This window comes from Melanostigma gelatinosum (assembly GCF_949748355.1).
Source record: "Melanostigma gelatinosum genome assembly, chromosome: 14".
In the NCBI taxonomy this organism is placed as follows: Eukaryota; Metazoa; Chordata; class Actinopteri; order Perciformes; family Zoarcidae; genus Melanostigma; species Melanostigma gelatinosum.
Genome location: NC_136647.1, coordinates 12,841,413 through 12,865,705, shown reverse-complemented (window position 1 = coordinate 12,865,705; position 24,293 = coordinate 12,841,413). Strand labels below are relative to the sequence as shown.

Here is a 24,293-nt window from a genome sequence, read left to right as displayed (position 1 = left end):
TTTTTGTACGGCAAGCTGGAGGCTCCAAATATGACGCGCTCTACTGAAGGCGAAGCAATAGTTTTGACGGTCGTCCTGTGACACTGCAAATATTAAAACCACTGTGTGATCAATGAATAACTTATTCTGTTAACATTTGATATACCCATTAACGAATAATTGATGTCAAAGATTAGAAGTCTAACTCTGAGTAACACATTCAATAACTACATTTTAGTTATAACATGGCTTCCCAAATATGTACGGTTTTATAGTAAAAATTTAAACAAATTACTTTTTTTCTAGGAAACCCTTTCCTGAAAAGTGAGACACATGCCATAAATACTTATAAGAGCACCAAATTGTACAAAATTACATTTCCCTTCTTCCGAGTATCACCTGCTAAAAAAGTTATTTTAGGAAATAATGAGCCTTTTCTAGAAGGAAAACTATATATTTCTGACCCGTAAACATCTTCAGTAGAAATGAATAGACTTGGGCCTGAAATGTCCAACAGCGTGTGTCAATAGGTATAGTGTTGCTGTATTTTGTCCCTTCCTTATACCTATATTATCTTGTTAGACATACATATGTTAAAAGTTTATATAGAGGAATGAGAGAACCTGTGATGTTTTTTGCTAATACTATGAAAATGAAATTCAAATATTTGCGCAAATCAGTGATCCTAAACCCCATATGCACATAGTTACATGAACCAATTAAACACACAAGATTAAGGATGGGGTGCTAATGGTTTTATTATTTTGATATTAAAATCAATAAACATAATCAGACTATTGTGGTTACAAGCAGAGCTGTGGTACCAACTCTCGGCTGATACAACAGAGAAAGAATGGTTTAAAAAATAAGAAAGAAAAAGAGAGCGGCACAATAACACAACAGAGATTCCGGGCAGGTGTCCGCAGGATGTCAAGCAGCCAGAGACAAAACTGTCAGAAGTTCTGAAATTGAATGAGTTGTTACAGTAGTACAAACCAAAAAAAAAATACATATTTTAGATTTCCATGCCTGTGCATAAAGCCACCCACTGTGCATCCAAGAAAAGAAAAAAACAAAACAATGTGAACCAAAACAAGTTAGATAACAAAAGTAAAAACCCAGCACAACATTTATTACACAACATAAATATAACAACTGTCAAGATATTGTATTCGAACAGGCATATATGTGAACTACAAATATAGACATTGCTAAAGAGAGGATGAAGTTAGTTTCAGCAGGATACATTTCCTGCAGGTTTTGCTTCTTAAACAAATTAAAATCACCAAGAGATCTATTATAGAGCACTTAGCAATGAAGTACAGCCTTCCTACTGAGACTGGGGAGAGGAACACACACACACACACACACACACAGGACTATCTACAGAAAGATCCCATGCTGTTGATCTAGTCAAATTGGTTACCATAGAAGACCAGAAGCATCATAACAATGGCATGTAGCTGTGGCGCTCAGAATGACCGATACCTCCCACATCCTCGACATGGACTTGTATGGATTTTACTATAAAATCATTTCACGGTCTGTCTTGATTATCAATTATCAATTGAAGGAAAAAAAATAAAAAAAATAAACGGAACATATGCTTTAGGATAAACATTTCCTGTTTGTTAAATGTCTCTCTCTCCATGCATTTTGGCAAATCGCGAAGGAGATGTAAATGACTGCAGTATTGTATGATGACGTGTGTAGATATGGAAAGAGGGTCGTTTGTATTATCACGGGTGAGTTGTTGCCGTTTGCTTCAATAAGATCAGTCTGCAGAAGAGGAAATGACTCCCCTCCCCCAATCATTCATTGCAGGGGAGGATGGGGAGTCTCTGCCCACCAGCCTTTAGTGGCCCCTGGCTAATATCAGGAGCTCCCTGACAAGACAACTGCGAACCAAAGCCCTTCTGATAAAAAATAAAAGCACCCAGAAGGGGGCGAAACATCTCTGGTGCAGTCGTAAAGTTTTCCCAGAAAACTGATCAAATGCGTACATTTTTCCCACCAAAGACAGAGAGAGCAGGCGAGCCGACTCCTAACCTGAGCTTCAAGGCTGTGGAGCACCCGAACCTCGGTCCGGGGTCATGACAAAAGAAGAGTTGTGTCAAGGAGAGGTTCTCTTTGCCGACTCGCTGAGTCTGGTTTCGGGCTCTACCGTCCCAGTCTGACCGCCTCAAACCTTCAATGACAGAACGCTTGATGGGCTTCACAGACAACTCTTAATCAAAGTCACAATGAAACCGCAGCTCTGACAGCATCTTGCTTCCTTTCACTGGCTTTAGGGCAGAGAGTATAAAGTCATAAGATACTGAAGGCAAGGAAGGTAATAACTGAAGCCACTATGTGTGGTATCTTTATGTAATGATACAAATTATTTTTCAGATGTATTGCAAGTTTCGTGGCCAAATCTGGTTAAAGTCGGTGCAGTCTGTAAATCGGGAAACAATTAGCAAATTTAAATGCTGGTCTGTTTTGGGGTTTTATCCATCTATATTAATTATCTGTTGATTTATTTTTAAATACATTTTTAAGTTGATTTACCGTATATAATTTGTAAAATCTCTGTTGTCAACCTAAATTGCAATCTGATGTTTATATTGATGCACTAATTAAACATGAATTAATGACTTTATAACCATTTATATGTCATATTATAACCATCTCCAAAGTGCAGTAACAGGACTGAAAACAAATCTAAATGATGAGGTTATATTATAATATACTATGAGTAAATATAATAACATGTATATGTAAAAGTACAAGAAAATGAATTAAGTAATTATTATGTAGTTATACAGTTAAGTAAAAAACAGAAATGGTTTCATTGAGACTTTGATCCATGTCTGTGAACCTCATGTGAAGTCTGTGACTCCTGTGACGCCTGCTTCAGTGGAAAAGCTCTTAAGTCTAGTTTCAACAAGTTGTCTCCTTACATGTTAATTTACAGGACAAAACAAATAAATATCAAAGAAATGGTATGAACACTGGGGTCGGGAAAAATGCGCAACAAAATATAATTTCCCCACCAAAAAAATTCTAACATGCAACTTTTGACAAAGTCAGAGCATAAATATCAAACCATAATATTAATAAAAAAAATTAAAAAAGGTTTAAACATACAAGAAGGACAGCGCCATATAAAGACACAACATTCATTATCTTTCTGGATCCTGATGACAAGAGTCTCCCTCTGTATCCAAACAAAAGTCCAACAGGAAGTAGCACAACCAGACACTCACATCTGTCTTTATGATCCTGCTGAGGAAGACTAGTCTACATTCATCAGCAAAGCAGCAGCAACAGAGTTATACCTCGCTATATCAGCATACAGCAGTGCAGCAGTCAGAAACACTGGACTGACTAAAGTCATCGACAGAAGGAATAATATGGCCAAAACAGCTTTTTAACACAGCCATGTTAGCACCCAGCCACTGACAGATTAGCACCACAGCTTACCTCCATGCTCATTTTTTCGCTTCATTCGCAACCCGTGACTCAGTGCCAACACTGACTTCAAGGAGGGTCTGGCACTTTATAACAGCAAAGTTAAGAAACGGAAAGGTCTGTTTTATGCTTTTTTGTTTGTTTTTCTCCAAAAAGGTCTCAAGAGGCGGCAACGCGGTGCTCCATGTCAAAACCACAGAATACAATTGAATTGACGAGGTAAAAAGCAGGCCCAAGTCTCCCTCTGCCTCAGACACAGTGGAAGTTTGCTCTTCTCTACACGGACACCGGCGGTGACAGCAGCAGCAGCCAATACAGAAAAGACAACAACGTGGCGTAGTGGGCAGAGAAAGAGTTCAAAACGGAACCGGGTTTCCCAAAACAACATCAATTTAGAGTTGCCATTGATGTTCTTCTTCAGTTATACGTTAAAAGGTAAATCCTATGCAGATACGACAATCAGCATATCTGCTGTTTAAGGCCGACTGTTTTACAAAATCTATTGATTTGGGATTAAAATGAGGTTTTCATTGAATTTGTGTACTTCAAGTTTAGGTTTTGGGAAACCCAGCCCCTTGTTTCTGTAGGGAATCCACTTCAGACTGACAGAAGGTGCAGATTTGTGTTCTCATATATTTGATTAAGGCACCTGGTTCAGCAGGCATCATATTCAAAAACCAAGTGCAAGGTGAGAAACACTCTTGGTCTTTTGACTGTCTTAGGAAAAAGGTGTGAAAAAAACAAACGGGGTGTGTGGAAATTAAATATTTGAATTTTGTCATGGACACTTAACCAAAAATGTAAGTCTTTTTGTGCTCATTCAATTGCAGCGGGTATGAAATCATTCGACTCAGAGTGCAGTAACAATGGAGCCTCTTTCCATTGATTGGTCAAATTATTTCCCGATCTGCAAAGAAATCCAGACGTGACTTGATTCTCTCAGAGCTATGCAGGAAATGGTCCTGCAGCAACTTTATTCCTGCTGCAGGTTTGTTTGTTTTTGTCACAGAGGACATTTCTGTACATTTGTAATTCACACTAGGAAAAATGTGCAGGTTAGCGAGTACACAGCCTCTAAAGAGGAGGCGTTTTGACAAGCAGGGCAGCCCACACGGGTCCGAACAAGACAGGAAACATTTCAAATGCCCCGAAAGAAACTCAAAACCAGACTCCGAGATCTGACAACATAGCCAGCAGGAGGTGAAGTCATTTTAGTATTTTGTTTTTACAAACCCAATTTATTGAGACAATAATATTTGGTAATGCTCATCTTACAGATTTGTAATTTCTTGATTCTTTTTCACTTTGTTGTTGTAGTTGCTGTTATTAAACAGTAATAATGCAGTCATGTTTCTGGCAACCTGGTGAAAGAAAGTCCAATATGCTAAAACTAGAATAGACTAGTTGTTGGTGTATAAATGAATTGTTTTTCCATTACCGAACTGCATAGCACTTTCAAAGACTCTTCTTTGAAATCATTCTAAAATTACAGAAACACTGATTAAATAAAGCATGACCAAATATTTCCTCTCTCACTGCAAACATATTAACATTAGAAGAAAATTATACTTGCTATTTAAATCAACAAAAGCAATGTCCCAATACACCAAAATATATGAAATTATTTCTGCAGTTCTGGTGAAAGTTTTGTGCCTCTCAGATGGAATAAAGATCCTCTGTGACTTTGGGCAATGGTATCAAATCAAGGAGTCTGACTTTTACAGAACAAATAAGGGTACACCTAACAATAGCGACCATACAGCTCAATAATACAGAAATCACCATTCTGCTGTTGTTCAGAGGAACAATGATCCTCCGATTGGTCCAACAGGGACAGTTCAATGCAAATGATCAGGAGGGGAAGTCTGGTCTGATGACCGTTATTGAGAATAATCATCACATGTTATCTGTGTGAGTGGATCTAATACCGATGCCATGTTAAGTATTGGATGATTTCTTGGGAAAGTAATCAGCACCATGTGACGAACCTCAGTTGGATCACGGGGGGAAATCAGAGTCAAATCCTTCGTGAGGGGAAATTGTTGCAGGTTGTGCATGTTTGAATACCGATGTGGGAGAAAGCGTTGAATTATTGTGACAAGTCTGTTGGCCTTTTTTAAGTTTGTGTAGCGAGCATTGCACTATATTGATTGACAGTGACAAGTCATAACACACACACAAAATATTTTGTACAGAGTAAAGAATGGCGACAATAATTGGAATACATAAATATATTTTCTTTTGATTATATATTTCCTCACATATGTCAGATAGAAGAAAAATATTACCCTGATTTGCTGAAGAAGAGCTTTATGGATCCACTTAGCTTTTATTGGACAAGAGGAGCACACACTATTAGCTTAGTAGTTGACTGTATAGGATTTATATCATCAGAAATAAAAGGAATAAGGAATAGTTTTACTGGCGAGGCTTTTTCACTCATTTCCATAACTGTTAAAATGCCACAGAGTCTTCTGGTCTGAATGTAAAGTTGCACAGCTTGCGCCTGTCATGTTAAATGTAAAAACCTGTGAGGATTCTATCTTGAATCAGCTTCGTGATCGTCTACAAAACACACACACACACACACACACACACACACACACACACACACACACACACTCCGCTGAGCTGGTCTACTATTGGCCAACAAGCAGCTCTTTAACCCCTGTTGACCCCCCTACCAGACCTGGGTGAAATTGTAGTTGAAAAAAAACGCTTCAAATGTAGTCCCAAAGGATACAACACAAGGAGTTCAGATTTTTGAAGCCATTTTTCACACAGATTTCACCACGTCTGCTACTTCAGTCAAGGTTGTTTTGAGCCAATGAAGCTGAATAGTTTTGTTGTTGTCGACAATATATTGGCAGAACAATGTCATGAACCTCAGGCACACCCCTTGGCAACTGACATGTCTGCCAAGTAGATATTTTTGTTTTGTGTGTAAGTGAAAAATTCAAAAAGGCAATAAGTGTCCGGATTGAGTCTCCATTTGTAACTGGCTTGCCGTACAGTACAGTGATATAGTAACCTCCCCCAAGGCGGCCCGGAACAGCATCTTTCAAACGGGCTCTTCCTGGCCGCTCTGGGCTAAACCCCCTCCTCATTAAGTCACAAGTAGAAATCAGTTTACAAATGATAACAATATAGCTCTCTGGAGAAATGTGTCTTCACTGTACATCACCCTGAAGAGGAAGCCAAAGCAGAATCGATTTTTCCATAGGAAACCTCTACTGAAGGCAAAAGAATCATGACGCCAAAGGGGTCGGCATCAGGATCAATGTAGGGGCCCTGGAATCAAAACCCCCTTCTTTTTTTTCTTTTTCTTTTTTTTTTAAGACCACAAACACACCATCCTCATGGTTTCTGACCAGGAAATACATCTATCCTGTCTGGGCTTCCCAAAGCCAAGCAATGTTCCATGCTCATACAGCACCTCTCATCATCACATGGCTACAGAAACATTTAGACCTAACCCTCGTCAGGCCGCACACCTATTCGCTGGTAGATTATAGACCTTGCTAAGTCAGGTAAGAGACCTTTCCTAGCAAGTAGCCATCAAGTACACTTGCAGCATTCACACCAGGCCTTTTAGCAGCAAATGAAAAAAAAGAAAAAAGAAATGCTTTCTTTTTGTTGTTTTTTTCTTCCTTTTTTGGACAAAGTGCTTTTGTTTTCAAACATATAAGATAAGAGTATTCTATACATGTCTAACAATTAGAAGGTACATATGAACTTATAGTCTATTTACAAAAATGAATCACTACTAAGAAAATAGCTATGGACGGTAGGAGGAGCAAGTCCTTAGGCTACAACTAGCACTAAGAAATCCAAATAAGAATCATGGATACTCGTCATTCTAGTTTCAGAAAAAAGCACCATTTCTCCCTTTTTAGACGGAACAGAAATTTGTAAAAAATATATATATGCAGCACTAGCTGTTATTCAGTCACACAATACAGAGATACCTCTGCATCAGAGTTCACTCTGTGAAGGAGTACATTCTTCACTTCAAACTAACCTGAATTCAGCCTTGTCATCACAAGAATTTTTTTGTTTGTGTTCGCCTGCTGCCAGAGAGACCTCCGTTTGAATTTTAAAATGCCTGGGAACAGCGGCATTTCCGCTGAGGAGGCAGCAGGAAAACAAGCACGCATTTCTAAAGGTTGGACATGCTGCCAATCTGTGGCCTGATTATTGTAACTCTGCATGTTTTGGTGAAGAATGTTATTTCTTTGCGGCTGTGACTGGTCAGGAAGGATGTGAGCTGAGGACCGAAGTTAATTCCAGGCAAAAAAAATATCCGAAATGAAACCTCAAAAGGCAGCAATTCCAATCCCAGGATATGCATAATTCAACCAAATTCATGGAATATGTGTAAAAATCAGGTTCACAATGCTGAATCCAGATCAATCTGAGAAACACTCAAATGGTTTTGGCTTTCACACAGCAACTGCCCTCACGTCTCCACGCTGGTGTCCTCTGGACATGCCCCAGGCCTTGCTAAGGACAGCAGGTCCTCATTCTCCTCAGACACCACTCAAACTAGTCTGTGGCTTTGTTGCATTGTGTTTCACATAAATCCAGTCCTGATTCTCTGTAAATCCCTCAGCCAGTAAATGATAGCGAAAGGGTCAGGTGCCGGTTTATAAAACAAAGTCTCAGATCGACTGGCTTCTCTTTAAGACCGTTCTCCTCTTTTCATCCTCATCCCCTTCTCTCCACTCAACAAATACTTCCAAACCAACAGGAAAGATAGCAGGCAGCTAAAGTACAAAAATATAACATGTTTTTTTTGGTTTTGTGTTTTTTTTCTCTAACTTACTCGATGTAGAAATGTGTCATGCTTAAAAACTAATCAATTGTCATGAAAAGTGGCATTTCACCATTGATAGATATATCATTAATGTTTCTATACAGTACTTTAAAACACAATTCAGTTCCTATCTTGTTGATGGACCAGACCTCATCTACATACAGAAATCAACAAAGTGACACCAGGAACTAAACGTTTTGGTTATTGTTGGTGACATTTTGACAAAACAAAAATGTAACATAGCTTATCTACTAGCGCTCTTGGTTTTTGTCCTAGCTAGCGCCATAAAAACAAGTAGTATGTGGAGGGAGGAAACCAGTTCAGGAATGAAGTGCTTGCTAAGCAACACATCTACAGATGGAGTAAATTTTCAGATTATTTAAAAAAAAAAAAAAATGACTGAATGTTCCTTTTCTGTACAGAATTGGACCCAAGCTAATTTCACAGTTCTATGAAGTTCCCTGACACTCCCACATTTCTTACATTCAATACGGCGTCAGTTAAGCTGTGCAAAACCTTACTTTAACTGGCTGGTCACCATTTCGTTGCATGTGTCTTTGGTACAAAAAACAATCAAAATATAGTGTGCAAATATTTTTTTGTAACCCTAAACGAAAATATCTGTTAACCCACCCCCGATCCCCAAAGACAGAGTACCAAAAACCAAAAGTAATCAATTGCAGAGCCCTCCTATATACACAGACTCTGTGGCATGACGCAACGAGAGCTTCCACTTATTTTTGTACATTCAGAAGACATTTAGACAACTGAAACACACACGAAAATACGCACAGTTGTCTCCCTCCTCGCATTCACCAACAATCTCCCTCAGTGTAAAGCTGTCCTCTCCTTGGCTGGACCTCGGGGAGTTCTGACCAATCACCTCTTGCTCGTTCAGTCCCTCTCATGCACTCACTCAGACTTACAGAAACACACACATACATATACAAGGCACAATGAATAGAACTCTGATCAAACACTAGTATGAACACACCTGGTCATCTCTACTGTACAAAAAGGGGAACCAGTGCCGTTTTTCACTGGGAGAAACTTTTATGTACAGTTTCCTAGAGGAGATGGATCACTGTTTGTCATCTTCATCATCACCATCATCATCTTCCTCACAGTCTGCTCCCATTCTGGCAAAATGCCCGTTTCACCTGGTCCAGTTATAACCAGCACACGGTCAAAAGCACCAAACTACATGTACTTCCTCCACCGCCTGCTGTTTGAGTTAACGTAGTCAAAATGAGGCATTAAGCTTCCTCCTGCCAGCCGCAAACATCAGCCCAGCAGGATGTCTGTCGCTTAAGTCAAATTTTGACTTTAAGCTTCTATTGCTTTTTTGTTCCGAGCTATATTTTGCTAAAAGTGAACTCCTACATTTTAACAATAGCAGACCTGATTGGCAAACTGGGGATGGCATGAACATATTCAGGCCTTCAATCCAAAATACTTCCGTGCCACCCCAAAACGCCTCGGAGCAGCTTTCTTCTCTTCTTTTTTCTTTCCCCCCCGCAGCTGTCTTGGCAACCAAAGATGTTTTCGTCAAAGTTCTTTTTCTGAGCGGGTCAATTTAACATCCTGGAGTTCATTTTTGTTGCCACGTAAGGTGAGCCTCTTCAAGGAAATTATAACTGGAACTTTTTACAACCTTTGACGGTGTCTGACGAGGGACAATTCTTCCTCTATCATTACAGCCTCAAGTAAACTGTGTGAAAGTATTCCAGTGGTTACACTCGTGTGACTGTCTCTGTAGCAGCCCTGGAAGCAGACCTCCGACAGAATCGACCCTACACAACACTATGTTAAACACATCTAATAGTCACCAGTGGATTTAGGACGTGCTATTAGCTATACACCTAACCATCCCTTGCTTAAAGAGGCGCTTTCCCCAACAGATGCTGGCGATGGGTTGGGAGACAGTGACACACTGATTCTGCGCACAGTGTGCAGAGACAGTAAGCTAAGGTGTATACAGGTGCATGGCTAAAACAAGCACACATACATACACACAGGGAGTGGTATGTGTGTTTGTGTGACAAGCAATGTGTATGTACTCTGGGTTGGAGGGGGCATGCAGCAGGGAGCATAGTTACAATGGGACAGCACGGTGGTAATATTTAGTTCAATGCTCTCAGTGGACCGCAGCGTGTCTAGATTTTGGAGGTCGGGACTCGCAGGCCGACCAGTCCGCCGGTGGGATCGCCGCATCCTGTGTTCTCCAAGATCTTGTTGACAAAATCTGAAGTCTGCCCAGAAACAGGTGATGCCACTGCAGTAAAACACATGAAGACACATTCAGAGATGTTAAACACCCTGGTTTATGTAACTTACTCGTCTCAAACAAACCCATACGAGGATTCTTCTTTTTCAGAAAGGGCTCTTTGATATTCTTGTAAGTTGCATTCATTTCCTGTATATTATCTTCTGGTTGTCTTCATAATATGACGATACGGGTCAATAGTGATTAAGTTAAATGCGGTCTTACTACTAGCTATTTTATTTCTTTTCTTTTTACCACTTTCATAAAAGTTTAATTTAACTTTTGATTATGCGTAATCTAATTCTGAATGATATCATCATATCATAGTTTAACCCATATTTCATTATCAAATGTATTTGACAGAGAGTTTTGTAATTATTACTTTTTTCTTTGTAAAACATTTAATCAACTTTAATTCAGTTTTCAACAGTCAAAGAAATGGCTTCTATTAAGTTATGCATATTTTAATATACGTTCTTTAATCTTTGAATCTTCAAATAAGAAGCTTTTAACCTCCCAGTGTTGGAATTTCATAATGATACTCGTCATTTAAATTGAATGTAATTTCAAGTACATTTAATGTGTGGAACTAGTCTTTCACAAGTTACTGCCAGTTGTGTCTGTCAGCTGTCGTCCCGCTCTTCAATTCTCACCGAGTGTCTCCTGGATGAGATGCTCCAGAGTGTCGGCCACGTTGGTCGGACGCGGAGGACAGTCCTCCACTCGGGCAACTATCTCCTCCTTGATGGCATTGATCACGAAGAGCAGCCGATCTGCAGGAGGGCACATGGTGGAGCACACAACTAAGAGCCAGACCTTAACAGCACCGACAAAACGTCAACACACTCGGGACCAGTTGGCGATAGCACCCTGTTTTGGTCATTTTCAACGATCTGAAGGTCAATTTTGAATGTGACAGAGCTTAAAAGTAGATTCAGGCAGATTTAGTGAAATACATTTGATAAAGAACTTAATCAAGGCGTAAAAACTGTGTCGTAAGCAACGTACCGTATTCTGTGCTGAGTCCCCAGAGCTTCACCTTGTTTGCTTCGTACTGGGCCTTCTTTTTCAAACGACAAGCTCTACGATAAACAACAGACGAGTGGAGTTAACCAACGCACAACAGGGCGATTGTGTGATTGTAAAAGAAGGCCCGTGCTACTCTGGTGTGTACGTACAGTACATGTGTGCATGCATGAGTTACCTGGATGCCAGCTTGTTCTTCTCCTTGCGCGACCGGGGTCGTGCGGTCAGCGGCAGTTCACTGACGGGCGTCAAGTCGCTGATCACCTTGTTCAGTTTACGGAGCTCGGTGCCGATCTGCAGCAGCTTGCGTGGATTGGGGGTCAGGTCTTCCACGTCTGTGCGGCGAGACTTCTTCAGCATATACTTCCCTTCATGACAACCAATGAGGAGGCATTAGAGATGACTCTCGCATCCATTTCAATGTTTCAGCAGGCATGAAGCACACAAGTACGTGTGCCAGCTAATGCAGTTTCCATTTTTTTTTTAATTGGTTTCGTATTGTTTACAAAGTTAATGTTATTTGTTGTATGTCAAATAATCTGTGACTGAATAATAAATGAACCATCAAACTTTTGTTTGCACCTCTATCAGCCAAAACTCCAGTTTTTTTCCTCCTCGTTAAGTGCTAAGGTAGAAGAAAGACTTTTCACTCAATGTGTTTTAGAGCAGTCAGTCACAGTTTGGGACACCTGCGGTGGATCTCTAACGCTGGGTTCACAGTGGACGTGGAAGCGCCGCGAGGCACCATAACTTTCTGCCCACGTCCCTTCAGCGCTCATGTAAAATAATTGGGCTGTTTACACAGGGCCGGCTTGCGATCTTAAGCAATAGCTTCAGTGATATATTTTCTCTCAGTGCCGCGACAGAATCAAGCAAGAAAGCGCACCGATAATCTACTTTAAACGATATAAATGATATATCTTAGACGATATAAACGATCTCATGATAAATGATACAATATGCATCCCACACTTTTAACTCTCTCTCTCCATGCTGTTCTCCCGGACTTTCTATTCCCCACCCACATTTTAAAATCCATTCACTTTATTTATTAGAACAGCCTAGTGTCACTGCCGTTTGTCAATGCGTTTTTTTATAGTATGTACTTATACCATATATTTGATAGTTGTACCTAAACAGAGAGAATGCGACGAGCAGACACACACACAAGCAGACAGACAGAGATTAGCTCTTTGTAGCTAATCAGAGGAGCAGAATTGCTTGATGACTGGCGCAGAGAAATGAGCTTTTTGTGTGAACAGCCTGACTACTGCTCACGCAACAATTGACTTCCACATGTGAACCCGGCAGGTTCCATAAGAAACCACTGCTAAATTAAAGGCATCCTCTACATATGCAAAGACTAAATTGAAACAAAACGATAAAAAATGAATACGGGCAAGAAAAATGCTTTGCAGGATTGTGCAGAGCAATTAAAAAGGTCACATGTGATCACTTAAACTACAGTATCACTGCAACATGCTGTGCACAGCTGCTGTTGTGGAAGTCCAAACCGCCACAGTCCCACTGAGAGACTCAGTACTTGCACTGCAGTCTCCACTAAAAGGCATATTAGATATGCGTTATGCAGTGATGTGCGATCGAGGTGGTGAAATGAAATGTCACAAATTGAATAATCCAAAAGTCTTTCCTTTGAAGATTCTCAAAAAGCTTTTGACGAAACATCATAAGCAAGTGTTCAAGCAAGGCTTACATCCTACAGTGCCAGCTTGTGTTATATACAGTAATATATATATATATACACACACACACACATACATACATACACACACACACACATACACACACACACACTATATGTACGTGTGTATATGCATACCATGGAGAGGCCCATTCTTCTGGTACAGGTTACTAGGCAACGTGTGTCTGTCCCACTCAGACGGCTTAAGCATACGTTCCTGTTTGGAGGGGGTGAGCTGCTCGCTGTACTCCCAGAAGTAGCGACGCTTGCCTCTCTTCCGGCTGGAGACTCCTGCTGTCAGGCCTTTTATGTCCTCCATTAGCTCCATGTCACAGCCTGGAGACAACAAGACAGAATGGGGAGGAAATCAGAGCAGAAGAAAGACAGCGAAGGAACATTAAGGGGAAACAAAGACAGAAAGGTAATAATTTAAGAAAAAACAACAAATGTCTCAAATAATGACACGCCATTGATTGGTGACACACAACCAGAAGCGTGAAGATGACGGGCAGCTACCTGGCTCTGAAAAGGCATCACTCATGTCTTCGTCCTTGTCGGCTTCGTAGTCTTCATCCTCCTCATCCTCCTCATTCTCAGACAGCTCGTGCTCGCTGCCAAAACCCTCATCGTGGTCTTCGTCATCCATCTCAAGCCCATCGCCTCCCTCCTCCTCCGCATCTTCATCGTCGTCTTCTTCTTCTTCCTCCTCCTCCTCCTCCTCCTCTTCCTCCTCCGCATCTTCCTCGTCTTCCTCCTCCTCCTCCTCCTCCTCCTCCTCCTCCAGCTGGGAGTGGGCTGTGCCGGCCAGCTTGCTGTGGGTCAAGAACAGAGAGTAGTTGTGCTCCTCCTCCTTGCTGTTCTCGACATCGACATCCGGACCGCTGCCACCGCCGCTAGCCCCTGCCACATTGTCGCTGCTGCTGACCAGCCCAGAGATGCTGCCCTCCAGGGCCTGGCACGCCTCAACCAGTTGAGGCACGGTGGCAGACCAGTCTACCGGCATCTCCCTCCTCCCTGCCTCCTCTGCCCTCCTCTCAAAGCTCGTCAGACTGGCAGAGCCACTGGCTGCAGCAACAGGAATTACCACCAACGTGGCGCTCGCTGAAGTGCAGGCCTTCTCGTCTTGTGGCTGGGAAACAGGTAGAGGTGGACCTGACTTCTCAAAGGGCTGGGAGGGCGTGTTGGGCTGAAATTTATGCACAGCACTTACACGGACTTTAGCCTTCCGCACAAAGTCAGTGCCGCGAGAAGTTGGGGCTGCCATCTTGGTTCCTCGCCCTTGGGGCTTGGTTTCAGCTTGGCCGTGGTCTTGCGTAAGACTAAGGAGGTTCTGGTTCTTGGCCATAGTCCCAGTGCTGGAGGGGACAGGTCTGGTGGCTTTTTTTGAGCTTTCAGGAATGTCTGGGAGAAAGATGCGGGAATGACGGAGAGAGGATGTGGAGCTTTGGGACGGCTGTGCAGAGTAGGGGACCGATCCCTGGCCAGGGACCAAGGCTCTCCTACTGTGACACGGCTGAGGGGCAGGCAGCGTCAGGTCAGCAGGTGGGTAGAGCGCCTCACATACAGGCAGCGAATCCTCGCTGTTGAGCTGAGCCAGCGTCGGGGTTCGACCAATCACGTCCTCGTCCTGGTAGGGACTAGAGAAGTCATCTAATCCAAGGACATCTACCTCTCTGGTGCCCCAGATGTCACAGCTGGCCAGCCGTGTGTATCTGCAGAGCACAGAGACATGAAGTAGGATCAACAGTCAAAGCTTTCATTGTATATAACCTTTAATATGTAACTATTGGCTGTGTTTCATTTAAATACATCACTAAAAAAAGATTATCATCATATTATATGGAATATATTTGGACCCTAGACTCTGGAAAACTGTTTTTGTTTTGTGTTTTTTTTAAGTGATCGATTCATGGATAAAGTTTTGAGAGATTAATTCTTAATAAAACAGTTTGTTGCCGCCCTAGATACAAACATATCTTTTGCACTATTAAGAACTGCAATGGCACCGTGTTTGGGATAAGTGCAGATTTTGAAGTTGAAACGCCTGAATGATGCATTTGTGCCTAAATCCATACCACCAGGAGCGACAAATCTGCCTGCACTTGTTATTTCACCTGCAATTTTCACTTTGCCTTTAGTATATGGTTTTGTGTGTAGTGTGGAGCCTGGACGTAGTCAAACTTGTTCCTACCAATACCACAACATACAAATAAAACCACAGTGCCTCAGACCTCACAGAGAGAACATGACTTCTACTGACCCAGAAACACGCTCCATCAGACATTGGAGCTACCAAACAGCAGCGTGGGCCTAATCTGGACAGTCGAGGTTGTAAAAGAATGACTCAGTTATTCGCCAAAAAGATACAGCACTTTCCTCTGTTCCTGCTCCAGTCAATTTTAAGCGGCTCATGTGAGCAGCTGATCCTTTCTCAGAGACAAGAATGTGCTGCCAATTAAAAACACATCTTGTGGACACTGAACGCGACCTCCTGTACCGTTACTATTCAATACCATGCTAGTTATTGCACAATAGGTAGGTAATGTTGAGCACAATTACTGGCACTGTAAGCCAGCTTTAACTTCAGAAAGTTGTCAGTAAACCATTTAAGTTCCATTAGATTCATCAGTATGTTTTTATGTATGATTTACTTGCTGTTGTTTTTAAAACTCAATCTAAAATAAGCCACAGCACATGAGTAAATGATCCAGTACCTGGTGACATCTTCCCAGTAGGAGTCCCACTGTTCGAACGCTGAGCCGCTGCAGACAGTCTCGCACTCGTCCAGGCTCATGAGCTGATCCCCACAGCTCTCCAAGTCCTTGCCTCCGTCTCCGACCCCCATGATGCTGTCCCGACAGGGGCTCTGCCGGTGGGTTATGTCTCTGTCCTGCAGAGAGGAGGAAAACATGGAGGTGAGTCAAGCAGGTGGTTAGGGTTAGAAGACGGTCTACTTCTAATTCTGTTTAGTTTACCTTTTGTTGTTACAGTTCTATTGTATTCAAAGGATTTTGTTAACTTGCACACAGACATTTAAGATCACAAGCCAAGAACTGATTACTGCAACCTGAAACTATTGTGTGGACTTAGGGGCCAAAAACGGATATTACGGTATATACTAATCAAAAAAAACAGTTAAGAGTAAAGGGGAGTTTTTTCCCCCCACCAATTTTGCAATAACTGACAGAGAGGAAGCCAAATGCCATCATGCCAAATATTGTGGCTAGAAGTGAAGAAAAGTGTTGGAGAAAATTACATTTATGTGCAAATGGTCTTGCCAACAAGACGACAGGACTGCAATTGTCTATTCTATAAATTAGATGGATAAATTGATACAGAACATGTATGCCAAATTTGATGAAATTCCCTCCAGATGTTCTTGTGATATCGCATTCACATACAGTATTGGATCAGACAGACTGATGGACGGACAACCTGAAAACATAACGTACGCCACCACAGCTGTTGATGCTGCATGGACGTATACAAAGTAATGTTGTGGCATTATCCCATCAGAGCTCACCAGATTACATTTTTATAATAATTATGCACAAATGCGATGAAGTATATTAATTTGTCATCGTCATTCTCACCTGGTATTTGTATCAATAAACGGTTTCTCAATTGATGTTAAAGGTGAATGTCTGTGGAAGCATGACGAGAATTCTAATTTGTTTTTCTGTCAGAAGCGATGAGGCAAAACACATCTAGAGGTCTGTGTTGTCAATATTAGATCCTTTAATGTCTTTACAGGAGAGCGAGAGCGAGACCATAACAACATATTTTACATAATCTAAAAGAGTTTGCAGAAACGATATCTGCCCACAGAGAAAACTAACTGGAGGGTTGAAGAAGATGACGGATCATCCGACACTCATTCACCACATTAATGTGCGACTATGGTGCAAGAAATTGAGAGCGTAGCAGCTAATCACTGTTGTTTAGTCTACAGTGGACAATAAATTGAGGTAGACACCTGTGGCTGACAACGTGAGTGGCGACAGGTGAGCTGTCTCACATTAGCCACCTGTGAGCCTGTCGAATGTCACACTGCTGATAAACAATTAGGCGCCGGCCTCTCCGTTTTCAATGCTGCTCTGGCAGCCGAGCTGACTGCATGCACGCATTTATGTACAGTTTTTCGAGTGGAATCTGAATTTACACAATTTTGACTTCTGCTGTGACTAAAACCCACTGTAAAAGGGGAGGGAGTCTGTGACATAGTTTTGTCAAACAAATGATTGTGAATATTGATACGAGTGGAATCGGGAGTCTGGGTTTCTTCTGTCAAAATGTCTGAAACTCTACTTACATTACAAAGGAATAAACAAAAACACAACATCCCTGTGCCACTTACTGTGCTGGGAATTAAAATCCTCTCTGCTGTTTGCTGGTAGCTTGTGTGCTGTGTAACCTAATATTGTTTTTTGATACGGGTGGGGATACTCGTGCCAAGCTGTGAGCGACTGTGACCACTCAAGCCGCGCTGACACGGTGCGAGGGTTTTTCCACTACACTACATGGCAAGGTAGAAAATAACTGTTTACCTTGATGACGCTTTTCTATGTTTGTTTCACAATGAATTAAAGGCTAATGCTAATTTGCAGCGCTTTTAATGTAAAGTAGCACCAGCAGTTAACAGAATGATATCTGACGAAGAGGAACGTAGAAGTGAAACTAAACTCCAAACTACAGAGATCCCAGTTAGACGTATCGTTCGCTCTGCTAAGAAGGTGATTGGCTGCAATCTGCCATCCCTCCTTGAATGTCACGCCTCCAGGATCCTGGGTGCGGGCAATACAAGTTGTAGCCAATCCCTCTCACCCTGGACACACACTGTTTGAGTCCCTTCCCTCTGGCAGGAGGCTGCGCTCCATCAGGAACCATTACGTCAGTTTCTGCAGATGGGCTCATCAACAAAGCCCGGGACCCCGACTGACCCGGACTTTTAAATCCGCAGAACAATGAAATACAAACACATCCCTGCTCAACTCTTCACTTAAATATCCACATGACACTTTAATAACAGACTTGTTTTAATAGTAGTTTGATTGTTTGTTTATCATTATTTGGTGTAAATCTGCAATTTTTTTATTCTTAAATTATGTCTTATAGTGTTGCACTGTGTTTCTAGGGGTGTCACATATTCGTTTTAAACCGTTCGGTACAAGGCTTACAAACCGAACAATAATACTGGTGTATTTGGAAAATGCAGAAGCTTAAATTGTGGTAAATATAACGTTTTCGGTGGACACCGGTCTGTCTGTCTGTTTAGTTTCCGGGTCAGCATCTGACCCCGGAAGCAAAACAACACGCACAAACTCACGCTACATTCTCCCCGCAGCGTTTAGCTGTTCCCTACTGATTCCAACAGGGCTAAGCAATCGCCACACAATCCCCATTCCATCATTCTTATTTGTAAACGAAAACAGCCCAAACTGATTCAATTATCCGGACCCTAACCCCACGCAGGACGGGATGCTTCGTAATTAACGGACAATGCATATGGTCAAAATCGATGTAATTAACACAATGACAAGAGCTAACTTACAAGAACCGTCACACATATTCACAACAAAACAATCCAGCAATGCTCACATTAAAGAGCAAGGGCCATTCAAATATTATTTACATCAGGGAACAATATATAATATCCATATCTAATTTCCATAAACGACACAATAGGCAAAATTAACACACTGCAGAAATAAAGAAAACAAAAGCAGTTTCACTTACCAAATGCTGTTCTATTTAAATACAAAGTCCGTCCTCCTCTTTGTTTACAAAGAGGTCAATAACTCGGCTGTGCAGTACATCCGTGCGTTTCAGTTCCAGCAAGAGGTCCTTTCGGTATTTCCCTATTCTTCTTAACTTTTTCAATGTGGAGCTCCGTTTCCCTGCGAACTTGTTCGTTGATCTGGAGATCCACTCGGGTCCTTCCAAACGTTTTTAAGAGCACCGTAGCTTGCAAGTGTCCCGCCGTACTTTGGTGTCGTGTAGCGGCTTTGCTCAGGCAGCTTAATGTCCTTCTTGAGAAAGGCGTTCCCAGTAACTCCGCCACTAAATCAGCTTCTCGTCCTTCCGCCATTTGATGTTAAAAAAACAAAGCGAAGTAACAAAAACTAAAAATGCCATCATTGCTTCCATATCTTTCCACTTGAACTCTGACTGCTAACAACCTCAGTTCTGCTAGCAAGCACAAGTTTCACTTTAGTCACGTGCTCGCCCACTGACCAATCACAGCACACTCTGCAGCGCGTGCACCTGGACATGAGCGGTACGTAATGCTGACGTCATTATAGGCCGCTAGCCGACGCTGACACGTCAAAGAATACGCCCAACATGTCAAACTAAAGATCTGATTGGTTGAACACTATGACAGTCAACAAAATCGTCCCCATGTACTTTAATCTGCACTGGCGGCAGAGCAGAGTCTGCAGGCATCTGGCTGTTCTTACATAGACACACACAGAGGTGAGATCTGAGAGCAACTGAGGAAGACAGTAGCTGTGCAATGAGAAAATAAGATAATGGGAAAAATATTTTTATAAATTATAATACATGTAGTGCATTTAAGAAAAATTATTAAATTATAAAATATAAATCTTTAAAAAAAATATATAAATAGCTTTGTGATTCTGTTTAGGCCAGCAGAGAAGGCCTTGCAGGCCCTGACAGCCCGCCACTGGTGTGTGTGTGTGTGTGTGTGTGTGTGTGTGTGTGTGTGTGTGTGTGTGTGTGTGTGTGTGTGTGTGTGTGTGTGTGTGTGTGTGTGTGTGCGCAACCACTCACCAGTTCGTACATGAAATCTGGGTCAGAGCTGGTGGCTAGCAGCTCAGTGCTGGTGAGGGCCTGGTCAGCGAAGGAGTAGTTCTGAAAGGCGTCAGCAAAGGGAGTATCCATAGTGACGCTGGGCTGCACACAAAATAAATAAAGACCGAAGTGAACAAACAGTAGTAGACCTCATCGTCACCAACATTAAAATCTGATATACCAAGTTCTTACAGTTCACTTTGTTTTGTGCAGGATGAAACCCGTCTACCTGTGTGGCCACCCTCAGTCGGCCCGCTTACCTGAGGCATTGCTGAGCACAGTTTAGAGCTCCAGGTTGGGGATACTCTGGAGAGATCTGAGGTTGTCCGATTAGCAGCAATTAATTACTGCTAAAAGGAGATGATCTGGTGGATGCAGCCTGCAAGGCTGGGGGGAGGGGGGGGGGGTGTGGGGGAGAAAGAGAGGGTGTCAATATTTGGGCTCAACCTGGTCGGGTTGGATCTGTTGGATCTTCAGGTCTGTGGAAAAAACAGAGTGCACAGATCAGAATTAGAGGAATTAATAGAGACTAAACCAAGAAATAAGCCACCATTTTAACTACAGCTGCCGAGTTTGTTTGTTTATTTCCCACCAAAAGGCGAGATGCATACTGACTTAGAATCAATATATCCAAACCGATTATTTATCCCGCCCTCATTTACAATGTTATTTAGATAGAGAGCCGTTTTGCCTCTTCTGAAATGTACTGTGCGAGCTAATGACATCAGAAATGAAAGTAAATGGCAGCAGCAAAACAGAGAACCAGTTTGTTTCCTTTGTGGTTTGTAGATATGGAAATACACATTTAGTCTGCCTTCTCTGAAGGTGATACGATTGTGGAGGATATAATAACCCATTTTTAATTGTTAAAGGTCTTCTGGTGACGTCAGACAAGAATTGGCAAGGTGATTTAGATGCAAAAAAGCAAGTGGAACAGGAAATGAAGACGGTGTGGCTGCAAATACAAGCTGTCGGAGCTATAGCAGGCTGACAACAGCATTTTGTTGTTGTAAATTGAGAATCAAACCTTTTCATCAAACATTTGCCATTACCACTATTTATCAACAACGTCTTTTCATTCACTGCCAGCCATGTAGCACCTCGGCCTCTCTGGTGCTTGTGTTATCTTACCGTGCAGCCGCATAAATAAGTGTATAAACGAGTAATATGTCACAGTGTTAAAGTCTGACACTGACGGTCCAAAAAGCAAATTACTCACCACCCTCCTCTTCAATGAAATCGGGAGTGGATTATGGTAGCTAGGCTGCAACAGGTCACTTTAGTACAGTGTGAATGAAACTGTAACTACCTAAGGTTTTTAAAAATACCCTTACCAACAAGTAAAGCCCTACTGAACAATAACAATAGCCAGGCTTTTGTTTGTCCCACAAAAAGCTTCTTCACACCATGGGAAACACTGTCCCAGTGCTTCTGAAAATGAAATGTTGCAGGATTCCCTATGTTTACTGATAACTGCTGGATAGGAGGCGGGGCTAAGCCTAAATCTCTAGAGCTGGACCTAAAGTCAACAAGGCACTAGGCCACGCTAGTCTATCGTAATCTTTCCTCCTCTATTCCTCTTGTCCACTTCTGCTTTCACAGACGTATGACCTAAATTCATTCTTACGTTCTGGGGCCTGTTTGATGAAGCAACATTGGTGGATAGCCAGCTATCTTTGGGCTTGACTAAGGGGCTGGCTCACTTTTAAACAGTGTTGTAGATTATCACGGGAACCAATGCTACACAGCCAACAGTCAGGGCAGGTTAAAGCTGCCAGGAGACTCCATCAGAACTGCTTGTCGGCTGGTCAAATAGTTTCGGGAACCCCCTCGCACCTTTTCAACACCGGATTAGGGGGAGCTGTGTGCAACCATTTCTGTAACTTTCCAAAACCAACAATCAGACATTCACACCCATGTCACAATGTGATTGGTCAGCTGGAGCCAGAGTTTGAACTTAGCTCTGTAGATTGTTATCCTTTTTATGGGAACACCTGAGAGCAACACTATAAATGCCTTCCAGAAGAGACCATCTGAAAACTATAAAATGCATTTCCTGCTGAAAATGCGTTGGTATGCTGAAAGCTGAAATTAATTGTCAAAAAATTGCTGAAAATGAAGAAATGGGAGACTACCCGTCTGAAAAATGTTGACGCCCGAAAGCATTTAAACTGCATTGCTGAAAACCCTTCTAGTTGAAACGTCTAACTATGGTGTCTGTAGCTGAAAGTATGAGGAAGAAGGCTTTGAAAGTTGAAGAAGTTTAACAGGATTTGAAGATTTTCTCCATAGAGATCCCATTCAAAAGAAAATTGCAAAAAGCTTAATTCAAAAAGTTTAAAGATTTCAAATATGAAAAGTCAAAGCACCCCTTTCCTGAAAGAGCTCAACATTTTTGATATTTGAACAATTTCTGTACCGTAAAAAAATTTCAGAAGTAGTGATATTTGTAGTAATAGTAGTAGAAGTATTATTAGTGGTAGAAGTATTAGTAGCATTAGAATAAGTAGTAGCAGTAGTGATATTTGTAAGGGGAGAGGAGACATAATCATAATGTTTGACACAAACAGAGGTTATTAAATGACAGGCTTCATCACAAGCATGAAATTATATTTCACGCTGTGGGGCTTTTATTTTAAAATGGGGTGTGTGTGTGTGTGGGGGGGGGGTGATCCTCTAAAGATCTCTAAGAACCTGAATGACATATATATACATATACATACATATATATATACACACACATACATACATATATACATATACACAAATACATATATATATATATATATATATATATATATACATACATAAATACATACATATATATATATATATACATACATATACACATACATATATATATATATATACATACATATACACATACATATATATATATATATACATACATATACACATACATATATATATATATATACATACATATACACATACATATATATATATATATACATACATATACACATACATATATATATATATATACATACATATACACATACATATATATATATATATATACATACATATACACATACATATATATATATATATATACATACATATACACATACATATATATATATATATATATATATATATATATATATATATATATATATATATACACACACATACATATACACACATACATATATACACACACACACACATACACACACACATATATATATATACACATATATATACATACATACACATATATATATATATACATACATACACATATACATATATATATATACACATACATACATACACACAACACACACACACACACACACACGAGAGAGAGAGCGAGAGAGACTATGAGTCTGTGTGTTTATCAACATCACTAATTGGCTGAATCAGAAACACATGTGTCCTTGCAGCCTTTTCATGGAGATAAAACAGGGAAACACCTCTCAAACAAATCATCGAAACTCCCATAACCGTAGCTCCTATTGCTCCGATATTAATAATTGAGAGGAAGAATGAGTTGAAGAACAGATCCTGTAAAGATTGTGTCTGTGGTGTAAAAAATGTGGCTTAACTGGCGATCTAGAAATGGGGTACCGTGTTCTGTGGAAGATGGTTTTGAAGCAAAATTTAACATTGGTCTCTATGGAGCAGAAAGTTGGTTTTCCTCTCAATTAACGGCTTCTGTGTCAAATGTGGAAATCTGTGGGATTCCACAGCCATTTGTCTACGACAAGGACAAGATTAGCTACTTTTACATCCAGAAATTATGCATGAAGAGTGAAGATTGTGGACACAGTGGCAAAATACAAATGTTTTTTTCACAAGAATCTCAAGCTGCTCTTCACTCTAGCGGTGACATCACGCACTCTAAGCTGCGCAATACACACCCATTATAAAGTCAGAAAAGGGCTGAAAAATCATAAAAGTTAAATTGCTGCAGTTCAAAAAGTTTAAAATATGTCGGAAAGCTGAATTATATGGCAATAGTTCAGGGGTTACTCAACATTTGAAAGTTGAAATGGTGTCTGTAGCTGAAGGTATGAGGAAGTTGAAGGATTTGAAAGTTGAAGAAGTTTAAGAGGATTTGAAAATATTCTGCATAGACATCCCATTCAAAAAACATTTGCAAAAAGCTTAATAATTAAAAAAGTTTAAGGGTTAGAAATATGAAGAGATACAGCAGACATGAGCTGAAAAAGCTGAACATTTTGATTGTTGAATGGTTTCTGTAGCTT

The 24,293-nt window shown here is 41.0% G+C and overlaps 1 protein-coding gene across 1 annotated transcript; it reads right to left on the bottom strand.

Moving 5' to 3' along the window:
* Positions 1–10,211: 10,211 nt before the first annotated feature.
* On the bottom strand, positions 10,212–20,394 carry crebrf (creb3 regulatory factor). Its single transcript, XM_079284134.1, has 9 exons — positions 20,316–20,394; positions 20,035–20,157; positions 15,957–16,132; positions 13,759–14,954; positions 13,381–13,578; positions 11,719–11,908; positions 11,523–11,596; positions 11,168–11,287; positions 10,212–10,523 (listed from the first exon to the last, which is right to left on the bottom strand). The coding sequence occupies exons 1-9, from the start codon at positions 20,322–20,324 to the stop codon at positions 10,405–10,407; spliced, it is 2,205 nt and encodes a 734-aa protein (XP_079140260.1). The 5' UTR covers positions 20,325–20,394; the 3' UTR covers positions 10,212–10,404.
* Between the last annotated feature and the right edge of the window lie 3,899 nt (positions 20,395–24,293).

Excerpts from the sequence above, each read along its gene's own strand:
- crebrf (XM_079284134.1), bottom strand. Across the intron at positions 14,955-15,956 it reads TACTGGGAAGATGTCACCAG|ATACACACGGCTGGCCAGCT; the intron begins GTACTGGATCAT and ends TGTGCTCTGCAG. Across the intron at positions 11,597-11,718 it reads AAGAACAAGCTGGCATCCAG|AGCTTGTCGTTTGAAAAAGA; the intron begins GTAACTCATGCA and ends TGTTTATCGTAG.